Source organism: Amblyomma maculatum, chromosome 11, assembly GCF_055883805.1.
Source record: "Amblyomma maculatum isolate TAMU_Amacu chromosome 11, ASM5588380v1, whole genome shotgun sequence".
Classification (NCBI taxonomy): Eukaryota; Metazoa; Arthropoda; class Arachnida; order Ixodida; family Ixodidae; genus Amblyomma; species Amblyomma maculatum.
The window spans coordinates 70,741,616-70,762,713 of record NC_139354.1 but is presented as its reverse complement, the minus strand read 5'-3'; the positions used below and the strand labels follow the sequence as shown (position 1 = coordinate 70,762,713).

General features: G+C 43.0%; 1 protein-coding gene across 4 annotated transcripts in view; it reads right to left on the bottom strand.

Moving 5' to 3' along the window:
- Nucleotides 1-18,898, bottom strand: part of LOC146174127 (uncharacterized) — a 34,370-nt gene extending 15,472 nt beyond the window's left edge. For 3 of the 4 annotated variants that reach the window (XM_084583803.1, XM_084583802.1, XM_084583800.1), the window contains exon 1: nt 18,747-18,898. In XM_084583803.1, coding sequence (XP_084439929.1) covers nt 18,747-18,805 — 59 coding nt within the window. In that variant the 5' untranslated portion in view covers nt 18,806-18,898. Of the gene's footprint in view, nt 1-17,652; nt 17,768-18,746 lie in introns of all 4 variants that reach the window. The other variant, XM_084583801.1, reaches the window with a different exon arrangement.
- Nucleotides 18,899-21,098: the final 2,200 nt, after the last annotated feature.

The following is a 21,098-nucleotide window of genomic DNA, read 5'->3' as shown; positions in this document are numbered from 1 at the left end:
CACATTCCTATGTCGCCATTCCCGTCCGTCTAGATGGCGACCATCTAGACGACCATCTGTTACTGATGTCACCTGCATAGGCACATCACCCTTTCTTCACTAACTGCACATATCTCGCAAAACCACTCCACTCTACATGTACTTAAATTCAGTTTGTGAACTCAAGTTATACACGAAGGAATTTTACTTGCTGCACAGTCCCCAATGACCAATTGTGCCATATCAGCTCTGACTAGAGATCATACAACTGCTGTCCCTGCAGTCCGTCCCTCGTCCTACACATCGCGTCCTGATCCTATTAATAGCGCGATTGCAGCTAATTTCCAACCTAAATTCGCCGCAAAGTTACATAGACATTTTCTCACCTCATAATCAACATCATAATCATCAGCAGCAGCAGCAGTTCACTATACCCACTGCAGTGTGAAGGACTTGCCCATATTCCTCCAATTAACCTGGTCTCTGCTAGCTGCATCCACTTGACCACTGCAAACTTCTTAATCTCATTCGCCCACTTAACGTTCTGCCGCCCCCTCCTACACTTTCATTCCCCTTGAATCCAGCTTGTTTACCTAAGCGACGATAGGTTATTCGTTCTTCGTACTACGTGCCCTTCACATGCCTATTTGATCTTCTTGATTTCCACTAGAATGTCATTGCCTCGACTTATTTCTCTCACTCGCTCTGCAAGCTTCCTATTTCTTAAAATTACCCCTGGGATTGTTCGTTCCATAGCAATCTGTGTTGTCCTCGACTTGAGTAGAACCCTCTTCTTTCGCCTCCACGCTTCAGCCCCTAAGGTAAGTACAGGTAATGTGAAACCGTTGTATCCGTTCCTCTTGAGCGATACAGGCATGCTGCTACCAATAATCTGCGAGTGCTTGCCGAATTCAATCCATCCAAGTCTTATTCTCCTTGTTATTTCTCTTGCATGGTCCGGATGTGCTGTAACTACCTGTGCTTAGTAGACACATTCACCCTCTAACCCCAGTGCTTCGCAACCTAATGTAAACTGCTGTTCCTTCCTGGGGCTGCTGAACATTACCTTAGTCTTCAGCATATCGCTTCTCAAGCCTACCGTTCTACTTTTCTGGCCTAGGTCGTAAATCACTCTGCAATTAATTCCTTGAGGTACAGCAAGGGTATGTCATCAGGAAATCGCAGATTATAGAGGCAATCCCCACCTACACGTATCCCTATTTGCACCCATTGCAATTGTATACTTCCTCTAAACAACCATTGATTAGAACTGGGACATCGTGTCTCCGTGCCTAACACCTCTCTTTATCAGAATTTTCTTACTTTCTCTATTAAGAACTATGGTTGTTGTGCACCTCCTATATATATCTTCCAGAACTTTCCTGCACGGTTCGTCTACACCCTAATGTCCAATTATTGAATGACCACAAATGTTTCTAGAGTCAAATGCATTTTCTTAATAAAATAACGCTATGTACAAGGACTGGTTATATTCCGAATTCTTTGCTATTACCTTCCTGATGGTGTGGATATGATTCAAAATGTTGCCCCCTTTCCAAAAATCTGCTTAATGTTTATCTTTTGCTCACCTATACGGACCTTATTGACTTCGCTCTCCTCCCATTGGGTCAACCTACAGTTGTCACCCACCGCACTGACACCGGTGATGCCAACCTATTCACACAGGGCGCTATATTTGTGTTTTGCTTGGCGAGCTACGTGTCATTCAAGCGCAGGTCGAGAAGATGTTGGCGAAAGACATAATCGAGCCTTCTAGTAGCCCCTGAGCATCCCCGTTAGTGTTGGCGAAAAGAAAAGATAACAGTTGGAATTTTTGCGGCGACCACCGTCATTTAAATAAGATAACCAAAGAGGATTTCTATCCTCTTCCGCGTATCGACGACGTGCTTGATAGTTTGCACGGAGCCAGCTACGTTTCATTCATCGACCTTCGTCCCGGGTACTGGCAGATCTCTGTCGACGGAACAGACTGGGTGATAAACACCGTCATCAGACTGTTCATCACCCTTACGGGTGATGAACAGTGTAATGACGGCTGATGAAACAGTGTTCATCAGTTTACAATCAGCCTTTTTTTTCAATGCAATACTCCAGCAACCTTCGAAAGCATGATGGACTCTTTTCTCCCAGACTTTAAGTGGACCACGTGTTTTTAAAGGAGGGTTGAAATCTGGGTCAGTTGGTACATAGTCTTAGAGAATAAAAACTGGCCAAGGGATGAGGACGAAGAAAGACGATGTACACACGGAAGCTGGAACTAACAACTGTGCTTTATTGAAATAATAACATTTTCCAAGTAACCTTGCAAGGCATGCGCAGCTCGACGTCCAACACACAGCAAAAAGTGACAAACAAAAAGCAACGCTTCGGAGATAGCCAAGGTACTAGGGTCTTTGAGATAAATAACATTTCTTTCTTCATCAACGATATGGATGCTGTGCTAATACAATTATCTCCTTGCATACTTATGTGATAAGCTTCAAGAACTTCGCGCTCTACCTTACCCTTGCCCCTACCAAGAAATGTGACATTTCAAAACAGCGGATAACAACCGCAATCCCTACAATGGCGAGACAAAGTTTTAGCTCCGCTGATGTGTGACAAAGAGTTGTGATGCTCTCGAAGCCTATCAATAATACACCGGCCAGTTTGGCCGATGTAAACTTTTTCGCATGTTTCGCATGTTGGCAGAAGTCACTGGGCCAGTACTTACAGCGACATCTCTAGTCCCTCGCGGTACAGGATCCTTTCAACGTTGTGAACGCGGCTGAAGTGGTTCAGGTGCTCGGCAACGGCTTACCTGGAGCCAACTGCGGCTTCTCTATTGATATCGAAGACCTGTTTTATAGCATCCCTCATGACGAACTTTTTGTTGCAGTGCGTGAAATAATTGAACAGAACGGTGTGATCGCCTTCCAAAATGCATGTGGTGTCTCGGTTGACGTGTTTTTGGAACTGCTGACAGTCTATCTTTCATCCACCGTAGTAGTTTTTAAGGGCGCTCTGTTTATCCAGAAAAAGGGAATTTGTGTTTGGGCTAGTGTAGCTCCAGTACTGTGTCACTTCACTTCACTTTATTACCTTAAAGACCCCACACTGGGGGTATTACATAAGGAATGGGAGTACAAACATTGATTGAATATGATTGCCTACATGGTATTTATGAAGTGCATATTTAAACTGGTTACAAAACTTGATGGGCAGGTGATGGCGTCAACATCGTGGGGAAGGCCATTCCAGTCTTTTGCAGTGCGGAGAAAGAATGATGAAGAAAAAGTGACGGTGCGGGCGCGCTGGCATGAAACTACTAGTGGATGGCCGGTGCGATGAGATATGCGAGCTGGCGGTGTGATGTAGGGTGGTTGGCCGAGGGAGCTGTAAAAAAACTTATGGAACAGATTAAGAGAAGCAATGTGACGACGATGGGCAAGAGTTGATAAACCTGATTGCCGTTTAAGTGACGATACACTGATGTCATATGAATAGGAAGAATGAATGAACCTCCTGGCGCGATTTTGGACAGATTCTAGTGAACTGATGAGATATGCTTGTTGCGGGCTCCAGATAGCAGATGCGTATTCTAGTTTAGGTCGGATGAACAATTGGTAGGCGAGAAGTTTAATACTTTGAGGGGCGTGCCGTAAATGGCGTTTCAAAAAAACCTAATGATCGGGTAGCTGATGCGACATGTGAGCGTCAGGAGAGACCCTGGCACAAGGTGACGCCTAAGTACTTGTATGAGCATGCAGATTCTAGTGGAGTGTTAGCAACCGAGTAAGTGAAAATTTGGGGGTTACGCCGGCGGTGAAAAGATACGGGTTTACATTTATTAGGATTAAGCGACATTAGCCAGTCATCGCACCAAGCATGTATTGCGTTAATGTCGTTTTGGAGCTGTGATTGGTCAGAGGTGTTGGAAATTGTGCGGTAAATAACGCAATCATCGGCAAACAGACGAACATTGCAAACCAGGTTTGAAGGTAAGTCGTTTATATAGATTAAGAATAGGAGGGGAGCTAATACAGATCCTTGGGGTACGCCTGATGTTACTGGAAGAGGGTTAGAACTGTGTCCATTAACGAGAACAAACTGAGAGCAGTTAGAAAGGAATTCTTCGATCCATAATAAGACGTTAGGATGCAGATTTAGCATGGTTAGTTTCAGGAGTAAACGTCTGTGGGGAAGTCTAGAAAAATAGCGTCAGTTTGTAAGTTTAGGTCGAGGCTGGAGTGAACGTCATGAAGAAAGATGGCCATTTGAGTTTCACATGACAGACCCTTGCGAAACCCGTGCTGTGAGGGATGAAAGAAGTTGTTACTGTCAAGAAAGTTCATGATTTGAGAATAGATGACGTCTTCCATGATTTTGCAAGGTATGCTGGTTAATGATATGGGACGGTAATTTAAAGGAGTATCTTTCTTGCCTGATTTATAGACTGGAATGACCTTCCCCACTTTCCAGTCATCCGGAATGCATCCTGTAGAAAGCGACTGAGAAAACAATAACAATAAGTATACTGCAGAAATGCTGTTAGTATTGCGAAGTATTTTGCATTTAATTTCGTCGACGCCGGCCTATGATGAAGTTTTAAGGTGTTCGATTAGCGAGGAAATGCCAGCTTCAGAAAACACGACAGCAGGCATGTTGGACTGTATATTGGCGGTGGAAGGCGCAGTTGGTGGATGAATTTCATTAGTGAATACAGATGAAAAGGCATTATTAAAAATATCTGCGCATTCTTTGTCATCTGCGTCTTCGCCAGACTCTTTAGTAAGAGCGATGGTATATGCTGGGTGCTCACTTATTACCTGCCAGAACTTTCTGGGATTGGAAGTCAATAATTTCGGGAGGTCGTTGTGAAGGAAAGAGTATTTCGCGTTGCGGATTGCGGAGAGGTACGTGCGTTCGGCTGTATAGTATTTTTCCCACGCGAAAGCGTCGTACTGCTTTAATTTTGCCGCACGGAAAAGGCGCTTCTTTTTGTTGTCGAGCCTTTTTATTGTTTTGGTAAACCATGGTTTTTGGCGGTCCGAGTGGAAGCTTTCTTTAGGGATGTATCTGTCTGTTAGTTCGACAATCTTGCTCTTAAAGAGGGACCAGTTATCATTTACTGAGCGATCGTGAAAAGATACTTCAAATGTTGTGAGATATTGGCTTAATTCGAGATTAAAGGCTTCATAGTTTCCTTTGTTTCCACATCCTTTTAGCAAAGTTTGACAACTTACTATCAGGATCTCTTCTTGACAAACGCGTGTGCAAAATTTTAGATATGTTGATGATTTTTTGATTATTTTAAAACTTCTACCGAATGACTCTTTTCATGAGGTTGTGAACGACGTCTTGAAGGCCTTTAAGGCTTGCACTAACGCCCTTTGTTTTACGTACGAACTACCCAATGACCAAAAGATAAGATATTTAGAACTTCAACTAATTTTTCTTGACGATGGGCATATCTGCTGGTGTTTTTTACCGAGAGCAAGAAAGCGTTGTTACCGTACTCCTCCGCTCACTCTAAAATCGTTAAGGGAGGTATTGTTATGAATTGCTTTCGCAGTGCTCTAGAGAAAAGTTGCCACCACCAAATAAAGAGTAGCTTTGACAACCAGGTTGGCCGGCTGCTGACCGCAGGATTCCCAAATGCACTTCTAAATGCTGTGGCAAAATCGCTGCTACAAAGAGTTAAGAGGGGCAATGAAAAAGTGCCCAAGCTTACTGAAGCTGAATGGAGGAAACTTGAGGTGGTGCCGTACGTGCATGGACTTTCCCATATTATCAAAAAAGTTGCTGCGAGGCAAGGCGTTAAAGTTGTCTTCTCTGCTCCTTGCAAGCTATCAAGTCTTTGTTCTCGTGTTGCTCATGGCAGATCTAAGGCCCCTGTATGCTCGACGCGACATGATGGTTGCCGTACGTGCATGGACTTTCCCATATTATCAAAAAAGTTGCTGCGAGGCAAGGCGTTAAAGTTGTCTTTTCTGCTCCTTGCAAGCTATCAAGTCTTTGTTCTCGTGTTGCTCATGGCAGATCTAAGACCCCTGTATGCTCGACGCGACATGATGGTTGTTCTATACCTTGTGCCACACGTGCTATTTATAAGATCCCTCTAACATGCGAAAAAGTTTACATCGGCCAAACTGGCCGGTGTATTAATGATAGGCTGCGAGAGCATCACAACTCTTTGTCACACATCAGCGGAGCTAAAACTTTGTCTCGCCATTGTAGGGATTGCGGTTGTTATCCGCTGTTTTCAAATGTCACATTTCTTGGTAGGGGCAAGGGTAAAGGTAGCGCGCGAAGTTCTTGAAGCCTATCACATAAGTATGCAAGGAGATAATTGTATTAGCACAGCATCCATATCATTGATGCAGAAAGAAATAAGTTATTTATCTCAAAGACCCTAGTACCTTGGCTATCTCCGAAGCGTTGCGTTTTGTTTGTCACTTTTTGCTGTGTGTTGGACGTCGAGCTGCTCATGCCTTGCAAGGTTTCTTGGGAAATCTTATTATTTCAATAAAGCACAGTTGTTAGTTCCAGTTTCCGTGTGTACGTCATCTTCCTTCGTCCTCGTCCCTTGGCTGGTTTTTATTCTCTAAAACACGTGTTTTTGTTATCTTGACAATATAATTTTCTGACCTACATTTGACAGCCGTCGCCATCAGATTACTTCAATTCTTGCGCTTTTTTGTCAGTCCGGACATCAACTAATTTCTAGGAAGTGCAGCTTCGGACACCGAAAAGTCAAAGTCCTTTGTCACTTGGTTATTGCTACCTGCGTTCATCTTGAGCATGGCGAGATTCGCGCTGTCAGAGATTTTCCTCACTCCCCGTTCATCTACTAATGTTCGAAAGTTTTTGGCTTATGTTCCTATTTTCGACGTTCCGTCCCGACATTCGCAGCGCTTCTTCGTCCTCTATTTCCACTACTGAGGAAAGACATTGAATTCTCCTGGGGGCAGGGACAAGTTGCAGCTTCCTCCGACCTTATTGCTGCTCTCCCTACTCCACCCATCTTGGCCCATTTCAACCCATTCGTCCCTACGGAACTCCGTAACGACGTAAGTGGCCACGGCTTGGGTGCTATACTGATTCAGCTACAACACAGTTGCACAAGGGTGACTGCGTATGACAGCCGCCTCCTATCGACTCCCGAACGAAATTATTCTATAACAGAGCGAGTGTCTGGCGCTTGTATAGGCTATTACAAAAGTCTGCCCCTATTTTTCTGGCCGCCCCTTCGCTGAGACCACCATGCCTTCAATTGGCTTACCTCCCTCAAAGATCCTAATGGCCGTTTGCGACTCAGGGCCTTACGATTGCAACCATGTACCTTTTAATTCGTCTACAAGTCCGAAACGCTTCACCAAGATGCAGACTGCTTATCACCAAGATGCAGACCCTGGCGCTGCCGACCCTGATGATGACGCGTGCGCCTTTTCTGTCACGTCGTTTTCTAACATAACCACTAAACAGCACTTCGATATTTCGATAAAGTCCCTTATCCTCCGATTTACCTCCGACCGCCCTGATTCATCCCTCGCCTTCTTTGTACGCCATGAGAGCACCCTATATCGCCCTCATATAGGACCAGACGGCGCAGAACTAGCTCGTGTGTACCCCAACATCTCCGCGCCACCATTCTTGAACAGTTCCATGGTGCTGCTCCGGCTGGACACCTGGGCGTCTCCCACACACACGACAGCCTGCGCCGATGTTTGAACTGGCCGGAACTACGTTGCCGCATGTGATCTGTATTAGCGTCGATAACAACCCACTATTTTGCCTTCAGATCACTTGAAACCGATTCACATACCGACTTGCCTGTTTTCCCGTGTTGGTAATGACATCCTTGGAGCCTTCCCAGTCTTCGGCTTGGGGAACAAGTGGACCACAGTCGCTATCGATTGCACTGCGCGGTACGGTATTACCCGAGCCATCCCGACCAGCTGCGCTGCAGACGTTGCTGACTTAATTCTAGAAACTGTGATTCTTTATAATGGCGCGCCTAATGAACTACTAACATACCGTGGGCGCTGCTCCTCAAGAGTAGTTGACGAAATTTTTCGTTTTTTCTCCCTCCGTCACAAATTCAGTACCGTCTACAACCACCAGCCCACCAACCTCATGAACGTTTGAATCGTACTCACAGGCATGCTGTCCATGTATGTATCAGACAACCACCAGGATTGGGACGTTCATCTATTCTTTCTGATGTTCTCCCAGCACTCTTCCCTCTAGTACTCTGTTGGATACTCTCCATTGCACCTGCTCTTTGGCCGACAACCCTTACTGTCTTTCGACATTTAATTACCCGCGACAAACGCTACCAGTACTTACGCCAGTGATGCCGTCGCCCATGCTCATGATGCCTGCCGAAGTGTTCGTGCCAGGCTCTCTGAATCCCAAGACTTAAAAATGCCGGTACAACATTCACCACTGTGATATACACTAAACTCCTCGATGTCTCGTTATGATGTGCTTTCTGTACCGTCGAGTTGGCTTGCGCCAAAATCCTTTGCCCCGTTACACAGGCCCTTAATGTGTTTTGTGCCCCGTGACTGACGTCACATACGGAGTTGAACTGGTGCATCCGAATTTCTCGTCCGCAGTCCTATCCTCCGAAAATGTGCATGTGTCCCGTATCAGGCAATATAATTCACGATCTATTTCCCTAACATAGAAGCACTGGAACTGCGCTTTTCCAATGCGGGGATGTATTGTTGCTAGCGGTATTCGCTGGTCGTTCTCCAGAGGACGATGAAGTGCGACATACTGCCAAAAGACGACGACGCTGAGGGTGGACAGATCTGATCTCCCATAACGCTAGTGGTACGAACTGCTATTGCCTGTGGATCTTCTCGTAACAATAAAACAATGGACGGAATGCTAACACATACCGGACTTAAACTCGCAATCTATAATGCCTCAACCATTTCACTTGTAATCATAACTTTGTGATAGGCTAAAACTTGGCACTCTTCCGCCAGCGGATGCAAGCACAATCAAGGCAATGAATCCCAAATATGCGAGCTGCATGTTTTACATTGTTCCAGTTTTCCCAGAGAGCGACTAACTAGTTCCTCCGACATAGCAGTTGCCTGAAGACAAAGGGATAGAGTAGACCATATTACCTTTGTAGAGTACAAATTTGTTTAAGTGCGTTTTTCTGCAGATGGCAGAGTCTGGAATGCTTTTGGTGAGAATTTATACGTCCGCACATCCTAGTCAAACGCAGTTCAGTGAAAAAAATAAAGTCGACTCCTTCTTTTTCCGAGTGCTTTTCATGTTAGGAGACATGGTATGAAGGCAAAGAATAACCGCCTCATCTATTTTACTGCTAGGAGACGAAGTGCCACATTTCAACTTTATCATTTCCTCAACTGCAGAGACAAAATATGAATAGGAATCCCAGAAATAGAGAGCCTGTTAACGTGGCTTGAAAACTTTCAGCAGTGATGTTAAAACCAGATTTTTTAGGGCATTGATAAAGCAAGAAGCAGCAATGATTTTTCCACAAGTTTTGATTTGCTGGAGCAGTGCGGAAGTAACAGAATGTTTTCCAGATTCGAAGAACCAGGAGAATTGTTGGGCATTGTAAGTGTTAAATTATTGATCTGGATTCTGTCACTGACGGGTATTTCATGAAGTGGTAACAAACTACTCCTTCCATTAACCAAATGTTATTGTTAATGACGTACCTGCAAAAGTTCTTCATCTGATTGTATTTGATTGCCCAAAATTCCTTCTGGTTCATCGAAGCTAGGAGAGGAAAGGTATTACCTCCTTTATATTCCAGCGAGTGCAATTAGTGAACCAGAAATTGACTCCTCATTTAACAATACCCTCTAGTAATCTTGTTTGCATTTGATTGGTCAAGGTTTTTAAGCCAGGGTGTCAGATTTTATGCCTCTTTTTATCCTGTTCATATTCTATCCTCCCTAGCTGACGGACTGAAAAAGCTCAAAACGTGGCAGGCCGTTTTTCGGCAGTAAAACAAATGTGGCGGTCATTTTCCACTCTCATGACGCGTCTCATTACTTGTAAAGGATTGGCAAAACGTGCCAGTCGATGCTGTTTGTTTCTGCTCCAATGCGAGAAGGCAGCGTGAGTTCAGGTATTAATGCTCCGAAAAATCATGGAGTAACTATCCTCGTCTGTACAAAGAAACACTGAAACGTGTGTTCTTTAAAGGCAGTATTGTTTACTTTCTTCCTTTGTTCTGTGGCAACTACTATGTTGGACAAACTAGTCGTTCTCATAACAACAGACTCAGGGAATACTGAAACAATAGTGCAATGCTACTCGTAAATGTGAAATTCATTGCTGCAATTGGCGTTATCATCTGCTGGTCGAACAGTGTCAACATTTACAATTTTACAAATATATGATCACACGGGAAATCATTGATGTTTCAGACATTGTAAAGCTAGGTACCTCATGCATCAGCACAGTAAATTGCGATATTAAAAGACGACCCCAGCTTTTTGCGCCCTCTTATATTTCACTGTCTTCTAAGTGATTAGAATATTTCTAACATCTTCAAATGTCTTTTTGTGATTTATCAACGCATGTCCTATAAGGTAAGAGTTCTGAATAAAAGAAGTTGTTAGCGGTGTGTGTTCTTACTCTCTTGTGCTTGGATGCTACGCTGAATTTTTCCATAATGTCGTAACAAGTCGCCCATAAGTCTGCTATTTCTTGTAAAGCTTAAATAATATATGAATGTTTATTATTGGGCAGATGTAATCAAACTATATTTACAGAGTCGCTTATAAGACTATTTGGGAGCTGAATATGCGAAAGCCTTTATGTATTCGGCTCATTTGGGGCTTCTTTCTGCACTAGATTGATTTGCTTTGTCATTTTGGATGCGAATCACGACACTGCGCAAGAAGCAAGAAGCAGGTTGTTTTCAATTTTAGAGAGCAGAGTTCGAAATCATTTCGCTGCATGGCATGACCTACCTTGTGGGACATGTTTGCATTATGATAGTCTTGTTTTTACTCTCACTCTTATTATTTCCTTCACAGCCCTCCGGCATCCTTACGCTAGACAGTGGAAGTTACAGACAAGTTCTAAAGCAGTCGGTGTTGATCTTTTAATGGCATTCGGCCTGCAATGTATATGAACATGTGGGATGGCGGTGCGTCACAGAGGCCTTGATTTACGGCTAGTGAGGGAACACTAAAAAAATCCACTACAATGTATTGCGAACTTATCAGACTTGGGGATGCAGCACCAGACGTTATTGAAGGAAAGTTATATTACCTCATTGAAAAAGGGCCGAGTGTTCTTGAGTAAGTATTTTTTATTTTAATTACAATAAATTTGCCCCAGTATTTTCAAGCGCTCGGTAAAGGAATGCGAAGGTAGCAGCGGTATTTCTCGCAGTGGACGCAATGTTTTTTTGTGACAGCTCATGCGCACATATTTCTTGGCAACACTTCTTGTAGGCCTCTATCATTAGAGAAAGAAGTCTTTCGTTTTAAAATATTCCATATTTCTCGTTAAGGTACATACAGTATAATGTTATTAATACGTGGTAAACCGGTTTCGAGTTGCACATCTTTTAGCGTCTTTTCAAAGCCACTTTGCGAATGTTTACATTCTACTAGTCAAATGAGTGTTCCGAAGTATTTATAGGTCTATGCAATAAGACTCGTGAGATATACTTTGTATTTTGGTTATTTTGAATTGAAGCGAATATTCACATAAACTTCAGTATGTATATCTTGATAAATATGCCAGAACATGGGTCTGAAAGCTCATCAATATATTTGTGTTGTAGAATATTATTTATTTGCCAACATTATTGTGTCTGCTAGTGTATGTCTGCCTGCTAAACATTGTAGACTATCCAATGTTTTATTACCTATACTTGATTTTGATTGACATGATCCGTATGTATAGTCTTCTATACATTGTACCTAGTTTAAAATAACGTTGCCGGTAAATCACTGCATCACAGGTGTTTTAAAATAACCTTTGTACTTTATGATCATTGAGATAATATTTTGGCAAGAGTAATGTTTAATGTGTGTGTGTGTTTACTGTAGCACTTATCTCATCTGATACTGAAAGCAAAATTGATACTACATTTTCCTTGACATTGCACAAAACCAACCCAAGTTTTTGAAACAATCGGCAACCAGGGATCTGTGCAAACATTATAAAATACAAGCTAAATACTTTAATTTGTTTCTAAAGAAAACAGCCGGTCATGCATCAACTACAGAGAAATTGAGAAATTATGTAGTATTTAATATTGAGGAAGCATAGAATGCATACGCGAATAAAGTTGGTAGACTTGAAGAAACCAAAGAATTGCCCCATCCTCTAACTGCTTCTACTCAGTATTTTTGCAGCGCATCAACACTGTATGTCATGAGGGAAGGAACAGTTTTGTGCGGACAATTTAATCAAATATTTGGTATTTATGGAAAATGATGTCATAATGAAGACAGAGTGTGAGATATTCATTTTTACAATGCGTCTTTAATCAAATGCTCTCAATTTTTATACATTGAAGGGAACATGAGGCGCTTGCAATAATATTACTTTCAAAAAATCCACATCGGTTGGCGGAGATAAATTTAGGATACAACCTAGGGTTCCAGATTCTCACTGACTCGGCGAGTTCATGAAAAATTTTGGTAATTCCGCTTTAAACTAAGATGTTTTTCCGTAGAGTCTGAAAATGGCTAGTCTTTGTTGCGTAGCTGTGTTGATGCAACATCGACAGCGACACGCCCGTTTCTTTCCTTTCTTTGTTTTATTAGCTTGTATAATGATTGCTGATAGTTTTTTGACGATATGAAACTTTTTAAAGCATAAAACACTGCCAGGCACGAGATTCAAAACCGCTTGAATTGGCAGGCATGCTTCGCTGACACACAAAAGCCCTATACTTGACAGCAACAAAATCACTTTTTGTGCAATAAACGTAATCTTTATAAAGTTACAACTAGAAGCGCACTCTCTTGCTCTGCTGTGGACATTGTTGTCTTCATGAAAAGCAGTCTGGTCCAACCCACCTTTTCCCATATGTATATATGCCATAGACATAAGCCAACGGGGCGAGCGCGGGTGTGATACGTCAGCGCTTAATACGCGAATGCGCAAAGGGACGTAAAAAATCGTCAAAAAATAAATGCGCATTATTTTGACGTGTCTACAGTTACAATCGCAACAAAAAACAGCGTCCGCTCTAACTTCATATATTTCCAAAAAGATGAGGTTCACGCATATTGCTTACAATACTCATACTAAAGCAAATTCAAGGATACAAGAAATATAATTGTTCCTGACTATATACACACTTTTCCGCTCTGGTATTCTGTAACACCATGGCCTTTACGGGAGTGGCTGAAAACAGAAAGATAACTATTGGGCGGTTATGTTAGAGGAGCATATCATAAAACAAGCGACAGAATTCACTAAACAAAACAAATTTGACAATTGTGTACTCCGGCAAACGTTTACATATGTATTTGTTAAGTTTGTTCCCATATATATATACAGTAAAGTGGCGTAAGTGTCGAAGGCATTATCGCAGGCTGGAGTCCAGGCGCAAAGGTCGGAGCTGCCGGGAAGGAGTTGGGTCAGAGGAGCGATGATAAAGGCGAAGTTTAAGATGAAACGTCGAAATTAGGAGCAGAGGCCGATAAAGCTGCGGAGCTGCTTCAGGGAGGTCGGCTTCGGAAACTCAGCAACTGCACGAAGTTTGGTGGGGTCGGGAACAATGTCGTCCTTAGAAACTACGTGGCCTAAAATTGTCAGTTTTCGAGCGGCAAAGTGGCACTTCTTCAAATTCAATTGAAGCCCAGCGTCGGCGAGACACGGGAGGACATGCTTTTGGCGGAGAAGGTGAGAAGAAAAGTCGGCAGAAAAAACTACGATGTCATCCAGATAACAAAGACAGGTCTGCCACTTGAGTCCACGAAGAACAGTGTCCATCAGGCGCTCGAAAGTAGCTGGGGCATTGCCAAAGGCCAAAAGGCATAACGTTGAACTCGTATAAACCATCCGCTGTTATAAAGGCAGTTTCGAGCGGTCATCATCAGCCATCGGTACCTGCCATAACCCGGAGCGCAAATACAAAGAGGAGAAATACTCGGCTCCTTGTAAACAGTCCAAGGAGTCATGGATTCGCGGCAGAGGATAGACATCTTTGCGCGTGATTTTGTTTAGCTTACGTTTAGCGTTTAGATTACGTTTGCAGGAGAATACGGAGAACTTGAAGAGTTCGAACCAAGCGCATGCCTTGCCCCGGAAACTGCGACTGTTAGTTTCCCTTAACGGCGCCGATAGAACGTCGAAGAAGCGGAGACGGGCAACGGCGACGAGGGGAAGATGATCGGCGAGTGGTGTATGTTTGATTGTCGCGAGATACAAAGTAGGAACCGGGTGGAGTTCTCGGCGAGGGCTGGTCCGTATCGTAGGAGTAGTTCCAGAGGTCAGTTCGAGAAGGTGAAAGACGTTTGCGGCAAAGGCGTGCGACATGGCCCGGCAGCCCGCAAGACTAGCAGTAACACGGAAAGTTGAGCTAGTTGGTACATATTTTTAAGGAATAACAGCGCGGAGACGAAAGACAAGGAAGAAGACAACACCTGCGCTGACTATCAACTGCAGTTTATTAGAAAGAAACACGCAAAATATACTCTTTTCACAACCAATAACGCATGTGCGACACCAATCACTAAACAGATACCTCAGTCTTTTGAATCAAGATAGATTAGTTCACAGTCATGAACAGATACAGAAGGGGTGCTTACACAGGAGTCATGATTTTTATGAATATGAAAGGCTTCACTGATTTCCCTTGTTAGTTTATCTTTGAGTTTGTACATAATTTTTGTTTCATTAAAAAGGGGAACACATGAATTTTTAGAACAATTCAGTTGGTTGTTAAGCGGAAAGTTCCTGTAATGCAGAGCAAAATTTGAGGATGGGGCGCCCTTCAATGAAGTGTGGTGGTCACGCAGCGCAGGTGTTGTCTTCTTCCTTGCCCTTCGTCTCCGCGCTGTTATTCCTTAAAAAAAAGATTAGCAGATTGGCCGATTGTCCGCGGTACGCCAAGGTTTCGTTGGGCGTTGGCGTACCCCTGGAATAGGGATATGGAATGCAGACCGAGGCAAAGGCGAAGGAAGGTTGGAAGGAGCGGCTTGGTAGGAAAGAGATGCTGACGGCATTAGCTGCCTGGCCGCAACTTGGACGTAAGTCAGTGGTGCCGTTACTTGCGCCGGCATGGGTCTGGGCGGCAGCACAGGGCTGGGCGGGAGAATGGAGCTGGGCGGGAGGGCATCAGCAATGTGATCTTGCACGGCACGCCGTATGGTAGGGGCCAAAGACGGAGCCATGTCAGGAGCAAGACGGCCAGTATCCTGTAACTGAGGGACCAGTGATAGCTGGCGGGCGACCTCTTCTCGAACGAAGGCTTTGATTTGTTGAAGCAAAGGGCTGTCCTCTGATGGAGTGAATCACCCAGCGCTAGTGTAGGGATGGCATCGTCTCTAACGCCGGACTGCCGGGCAGAAGCGCGCTTTTTACGAAGCTCGTCGTAGCTCTGGTAAAGTTTGATCACGTAACTGATCGTGGCAGGACTTTTCACCCAGAGCATCTGGAACGCGTCTTCGGAGATGCCTTTCAGGATGTTTTCTATCTTAACAGCCTCGGACATTAGGGGTCGCCACGCTTGCACAGGTCAACGATGTCTTTTATGTAACTGGTGAACAACTCTTCGGCCTGCTGAGTGCGCTCGCGCAAGCGTTGTTCTGCTCGGAGCTTGCGAACTGCAGGGCGGCCGAACACTTCCGCAAAATGTTTCTTAAATGCAGACCAAGATTGCAAGTCTGCCTCATGGTTGCGAAACCAGAGGTTCGCCACGTCAGTCAGGTAAAAGTTTACGTTACCTAATTTGTTAGAGCCGCCCCATCGGTTGTAACTACTGACACGCTCGTACGCCGACAACCAATCGTCGACGCCTTGATCGCTCGTGCCACTGAAGAGGCATGGGTCACGCTGCCGTAGAGCTTCAGAACACATGACCGTGGTATAGAGGGGCGGCGATGTCTAGGCAGTATTGTCCGGCATGGTGGAAGCAGACGGCAATATGCGGCTTCTTAGTTCCAGGGTGGACGGGAACGTAACCAGCAGCACCTCCACCAATTGTAGGAGTGTGTCTATTCGGTAAGCCCAGATGGATCCAGCCGCTCAAAAGAAACTCGCAGCGGAGCGTCAGGCGTGGCGAATCAGCAAGGCAGCGACCTACTCCTTCGTCCTCGAGTGCGCCAGCACGCGATGCATGGCAGTGGCTATGAAGACGACGATTACCACACCACAGTATATATATATATATATATATATATATATATATATATATATATATATATATATATATATATATATATGAAGCAAAGAAGCCAACAGTCGGCGAGGCCATGGAAAGCGTTGGGGATGGTACTATATGTCTTTTTTTTTAATGTTTACTTGGATAATCACAGAAATTAGTAATTTAATCTGTTTAGGGGAAAGATAATTAAACACAAAGTAGAAGAAAAAACAACGTGCCGATGGTGGGATCCGAACCCACGACCTCCGAATAACGCGTCCGGTGCTCTTCCAACTGAGCTACATCGGCCGCTGTCCTCCCTGCTACTTTCTTGGGTATTTATGTTGTCTGTATACGAACCTTGAGAGTGTTCACCAGCGCCACCCTCAGCCATAGCGGCGGACGTGGGACGTCCTTTGTTACCGCCAGCGTCACGTAGAACGTGATCAAGAGCGAGGGCGAGAGCTGTGCTAGAACCCTCTTACGCTACCTATGGCTTCAAGACTGCCAGAACCGAGACCCTCGTAAGCTACAAGCAGATCAATCAAGGGGAAATGAGGGTGCTCGTTGTAATACATGAAGCAAAGAAGCCAACAGTCGGCGAGGCCAAGGAAAGCGTTGGGGATGGTACTATATGTCTTTTTTTTTTTTACGAGGGTCTCGGTTCTGGCAGTCTTGAAGCCATAGGTAGCGTAAGAGGGTTCTAGCACAGCTCTCGCCCTCGCTCTTGATCACGTTCTACGTGACGCTGGCGGTAACAAAGGACGTCCCACGTCCGCCGCTATGGCTGAGAGTGGCGCTGGTGAACACTTTCAAGGTTCGTATACAGACAACATAAATACCCAAGAAAGTAGCAGGGAGGACAGCGGCCGATGTAGCTCAGTTGGAAGAGCACCGGACGCGTTATTCGGAGGTCGTGGTTTCGGATCCCACCATCGGCACGTTGTTTTTTCTTCTACTTTGTGTTTAATTATCTTTCCCCTAAACAGATTACATTACTAATTTCTGTGATTATCCAAGTAAACATTAAAAAAAAAGACATATAGTACCATCCCCAACGCTTTCCTTGGCCTCGCCGACTGTTGGCTTATTTGCTTCATGTATTATAACGAGCACCCTCATTTCCCCTTGATTGATCTGCTTGTATATATATATATATATATATATATAGCGCTTTTTCCATGCACCACTGAAATTATCATTGAATAGCAAAAGCAATGAGGCCACAATACAAATACGAATGCTTGTATTGTATAAACTTAAAAACATAAATTTAAGTCTATTGCACTCTCTTTCATTTCTTCGCAAATTAAATAAAAATACACTACCTGGTGTCTCCAACACAATTTATTCATATGAGGCTGATAATATGACCTAAAAGTGTTGCATTGTTCAAAAATTGGTTTACGCATTTTTTTTACAGTCCATACTGTCTATAGCACTCTGAAAACAAACAGGAAACAAAAAAGAAAGCAGCGTGGTTTAGGAAAAATAATACGTGCTCGTCGTTGAATTTGAACATATGTAATGACCTTGGCTGTGACAAAGGGTGACTTGTGACCAGGTCATAACATTTTAACGAAGGAGCATTACGAGGGGATTTCTTTAGATATGTGTCTAATCGTTGTGATTGTGCTTGACTACGAGAGAGAATTCGTATGACAGTTGTCGAGATAGTTGAAAAGGATGTTCGGTAAGAGGCAGCTAGAATATTGAAACTAATACCCGACACAAAGGTACGAGAATTAAATCTGCTGTAATGTGTGGACATGCTATTGGGTCCACTGTTAATACTAAGCTTCGCATTTTTTCTCTATTGATTGACAGTTTGTGTTAAGTCGACATTTTGTTTTTATTTCTGTTTTTCTGTGGTGTCCTAAAGATGCTGTCTCGTTTTATGTTGTTATCTCTGCTAACGAATGCTAAAGCGCACATGGCCTTTACTAAACAGTTGTGCACCCAAACAATAATATGCATGCGTGACTAAATTTCACAGTCGTGTAATGAGTGTAATAAAATGTCTATATATGGCATACTCACCCCACAAGAAACGATATCTTCACTCAGGAAGCGAACAAGTTTCTAAATCATTATAGGTTCGATCGTATGGCAAGTGAATGAGGTTAATATATTCAAACAAAATTAGCAGCCTATAATTCTTTTAACTGTTAGCAAAACCAGTATCAATTGAGGAGAGACCACTAGAAACATACACCTGGAATGTTTCCTTTGTTTCTTACAGCCCCCTCACTCCTTTTGAGTAAATGCACCCTTTCGAAATTGAATAAAAGCAGGTATTTTATGCGGCGTGCGCCTACAAACCAATTTTCATGACTTATTGCCATTATTTATTGATAATAATTTTGCTGTTGCTTAAAAAAGGTTCAAACTTAAAATGGCTAAAATCAAAACCATGACTCACTTCACTTGCATGTTGGTGTGCCGCATAAAGTGCATCATCTTCGTAGTATGTGCCCGCATTGACCCCAGTCGACGACAGCATGTAAATCACCAAGAAGACTGCCATTCCGTTGCTTAGCTTGTCACAAGGAACATGCATCAAGTAAGAGTAGCCTCGGGAAGACAGTTTATATATGTAACTGCGTATATTGGAGCCCTCTTGTTTGAATTTCAATAAATTCATTTCCTGACATGAAGGTGACTGATAGATCTATGATTACATTTTGGATTTAGGCAATGAAGCATTCTATTTTCCAACAAAAACGTGGGTATTTGCGTATTTTGTGACTTCATATTCCTTGAATCTATCTAATGCAAAAAGAATGCAAACACAGGAACACTTCCTGGATTACAGATAAATGTGATCTTTGAGTATTTTGTTCAGAGCAAAACATATAGATTTTTATATGGTAAAAAGAGATTATTTTTGTCGAAAAAGCTTTTAAAAGCCTACAGAATAAACGGAGGAAGAGATTGGCACTTTAGGAAGGACAAATATTCTCACTGCAAATCTTTCAAAAATAATTTTTATCGTCCTTTTCCGCAATCATCGACTTCACTTTAATATAACATATAGCAGCTTCTGTCTGTTATTTACTGATATTTTTCTAGTGTTTTGTACGTTATTCTGGAAGTAAGCCAAGATTCTTCTATGAATAGTGAAAATTATTTCTGCACAGTAATAGATTGCTTATTTTGCTTCGGTTTGCGCCTTTATAATGTTTTTCGTGATATGGAGTGTTGGCTGCAAGTGCCTTTACTTAATTTACTGATGTCTTCAGTAGGGCGTTCATCTTTTACATAAACATTTGAAGGAGGGAAGGATTCTCCAATCGCCCCGGCCGCAAATCGCTTGTGTTGTCCTCCATCCACATTATATAGATTTCTCTTCAAGGCAGTTTCTTTGTTCGCAAGAAGTCCATAATATATTTTTCAAGAATGTGTAGCAACTTTTATTGAGAACAGTTTTTAAAGTGTAATTAGTACATTTATTTCACCTTTCTGAATATTGCATCTAGAAGTTGGAGAGCACCTTCAGTAACCTCCATTCTATATTTTGAGATAAAGGTGCATGTGTATCCTTTTTCCCTGTTTAAAAAAAAGCCCTTGAAATAAAAAAAAATTCACATGACAAGCGTATTTGCACTCCCCAATTATGCTGCTTTCAACTATAGATTCATTGAACTAAAATCACCTGCGGTCGCGTCTTGACGGCATCGTTTCAAGCCTAGTTTTCCATGGCTGCAGCCCTAGCAGCCATATTAACGCGCTCGCTGCAACTTGCTCCATCACATGCATCGACTAGCTTAAACACATGAAGAACCCACCGCAGACATATCGGCCTGCCGCGGCGGGCCATGGCCGCAGCTGAGTGTTTTTCTCGAGCCACCGTTAGGAAAAGGAGGGCAATCGGGGCGCGTGAATGAGCTAGTCACGTGATTGTTTTTGTAATTCGCTTACTTTTTTGGAGCTGGGGAAAAGGCACTCGTGAGGCTTCTCGTAAATACATGGAATGGGAGTTTCTGATGTTGCTCTCGATCATTGCAATTCACATTTTTTGTCTGAAGTCAATATTTAGCAAATTTAAAAATTAACAAATGAACTAATTGGTTATTTGGAAATTAAAAAGTTGCTTGCGGTGAGCAGAACGGCCGGCAACCCTATGGATTTGGTTTCCATGGCTTACCTCAAATGTTCAATGTTTTTTAATTTTAGGCTAAAGTTAGCCTGTATACTAGGAAAGAGTAAAAATTATGGTTATCTTTATATGCAAGAATTGGCAAGGTACATTTAAGAAGTATCAATACCAGATTTTATATTAAAGCTCTACTGTGACATGCTATATAAAATAAACATGTAGTTGATATATTTACGCTCATCAAATGTTCAGTATAAAAGGAACAATATTTTAGGAGGTAAAATCATTCAGTTTAATAGACCTGCTACTTACGGAAAGCATAAGAAACCTACGCACATCTTTACTTGCTGTTTCAAACCTGGGCGCTGTAAGATATGTTACGGAAGAAGCTGATCACGACAAATATATCGCATATAATAATTTAACAAAAATTAACACCTTTATATACACCGGCCTGAAACGCCAATGAAACCTGTCCATTCAGGGTAAAACAAATTCCACGTGATACATACGTATATGTAACTACGTATGTTGCTACAAAGTTTTCTATTTTAATAATGCAACAACACATATATCGGCAGGTAAAAACTGTGTCGAACGCTTACACCAGGCACAGTGAGATAATCATAAGGACATAACCGACTGGGGAACCTGCTGATGAGTGCTTCGAAAGAA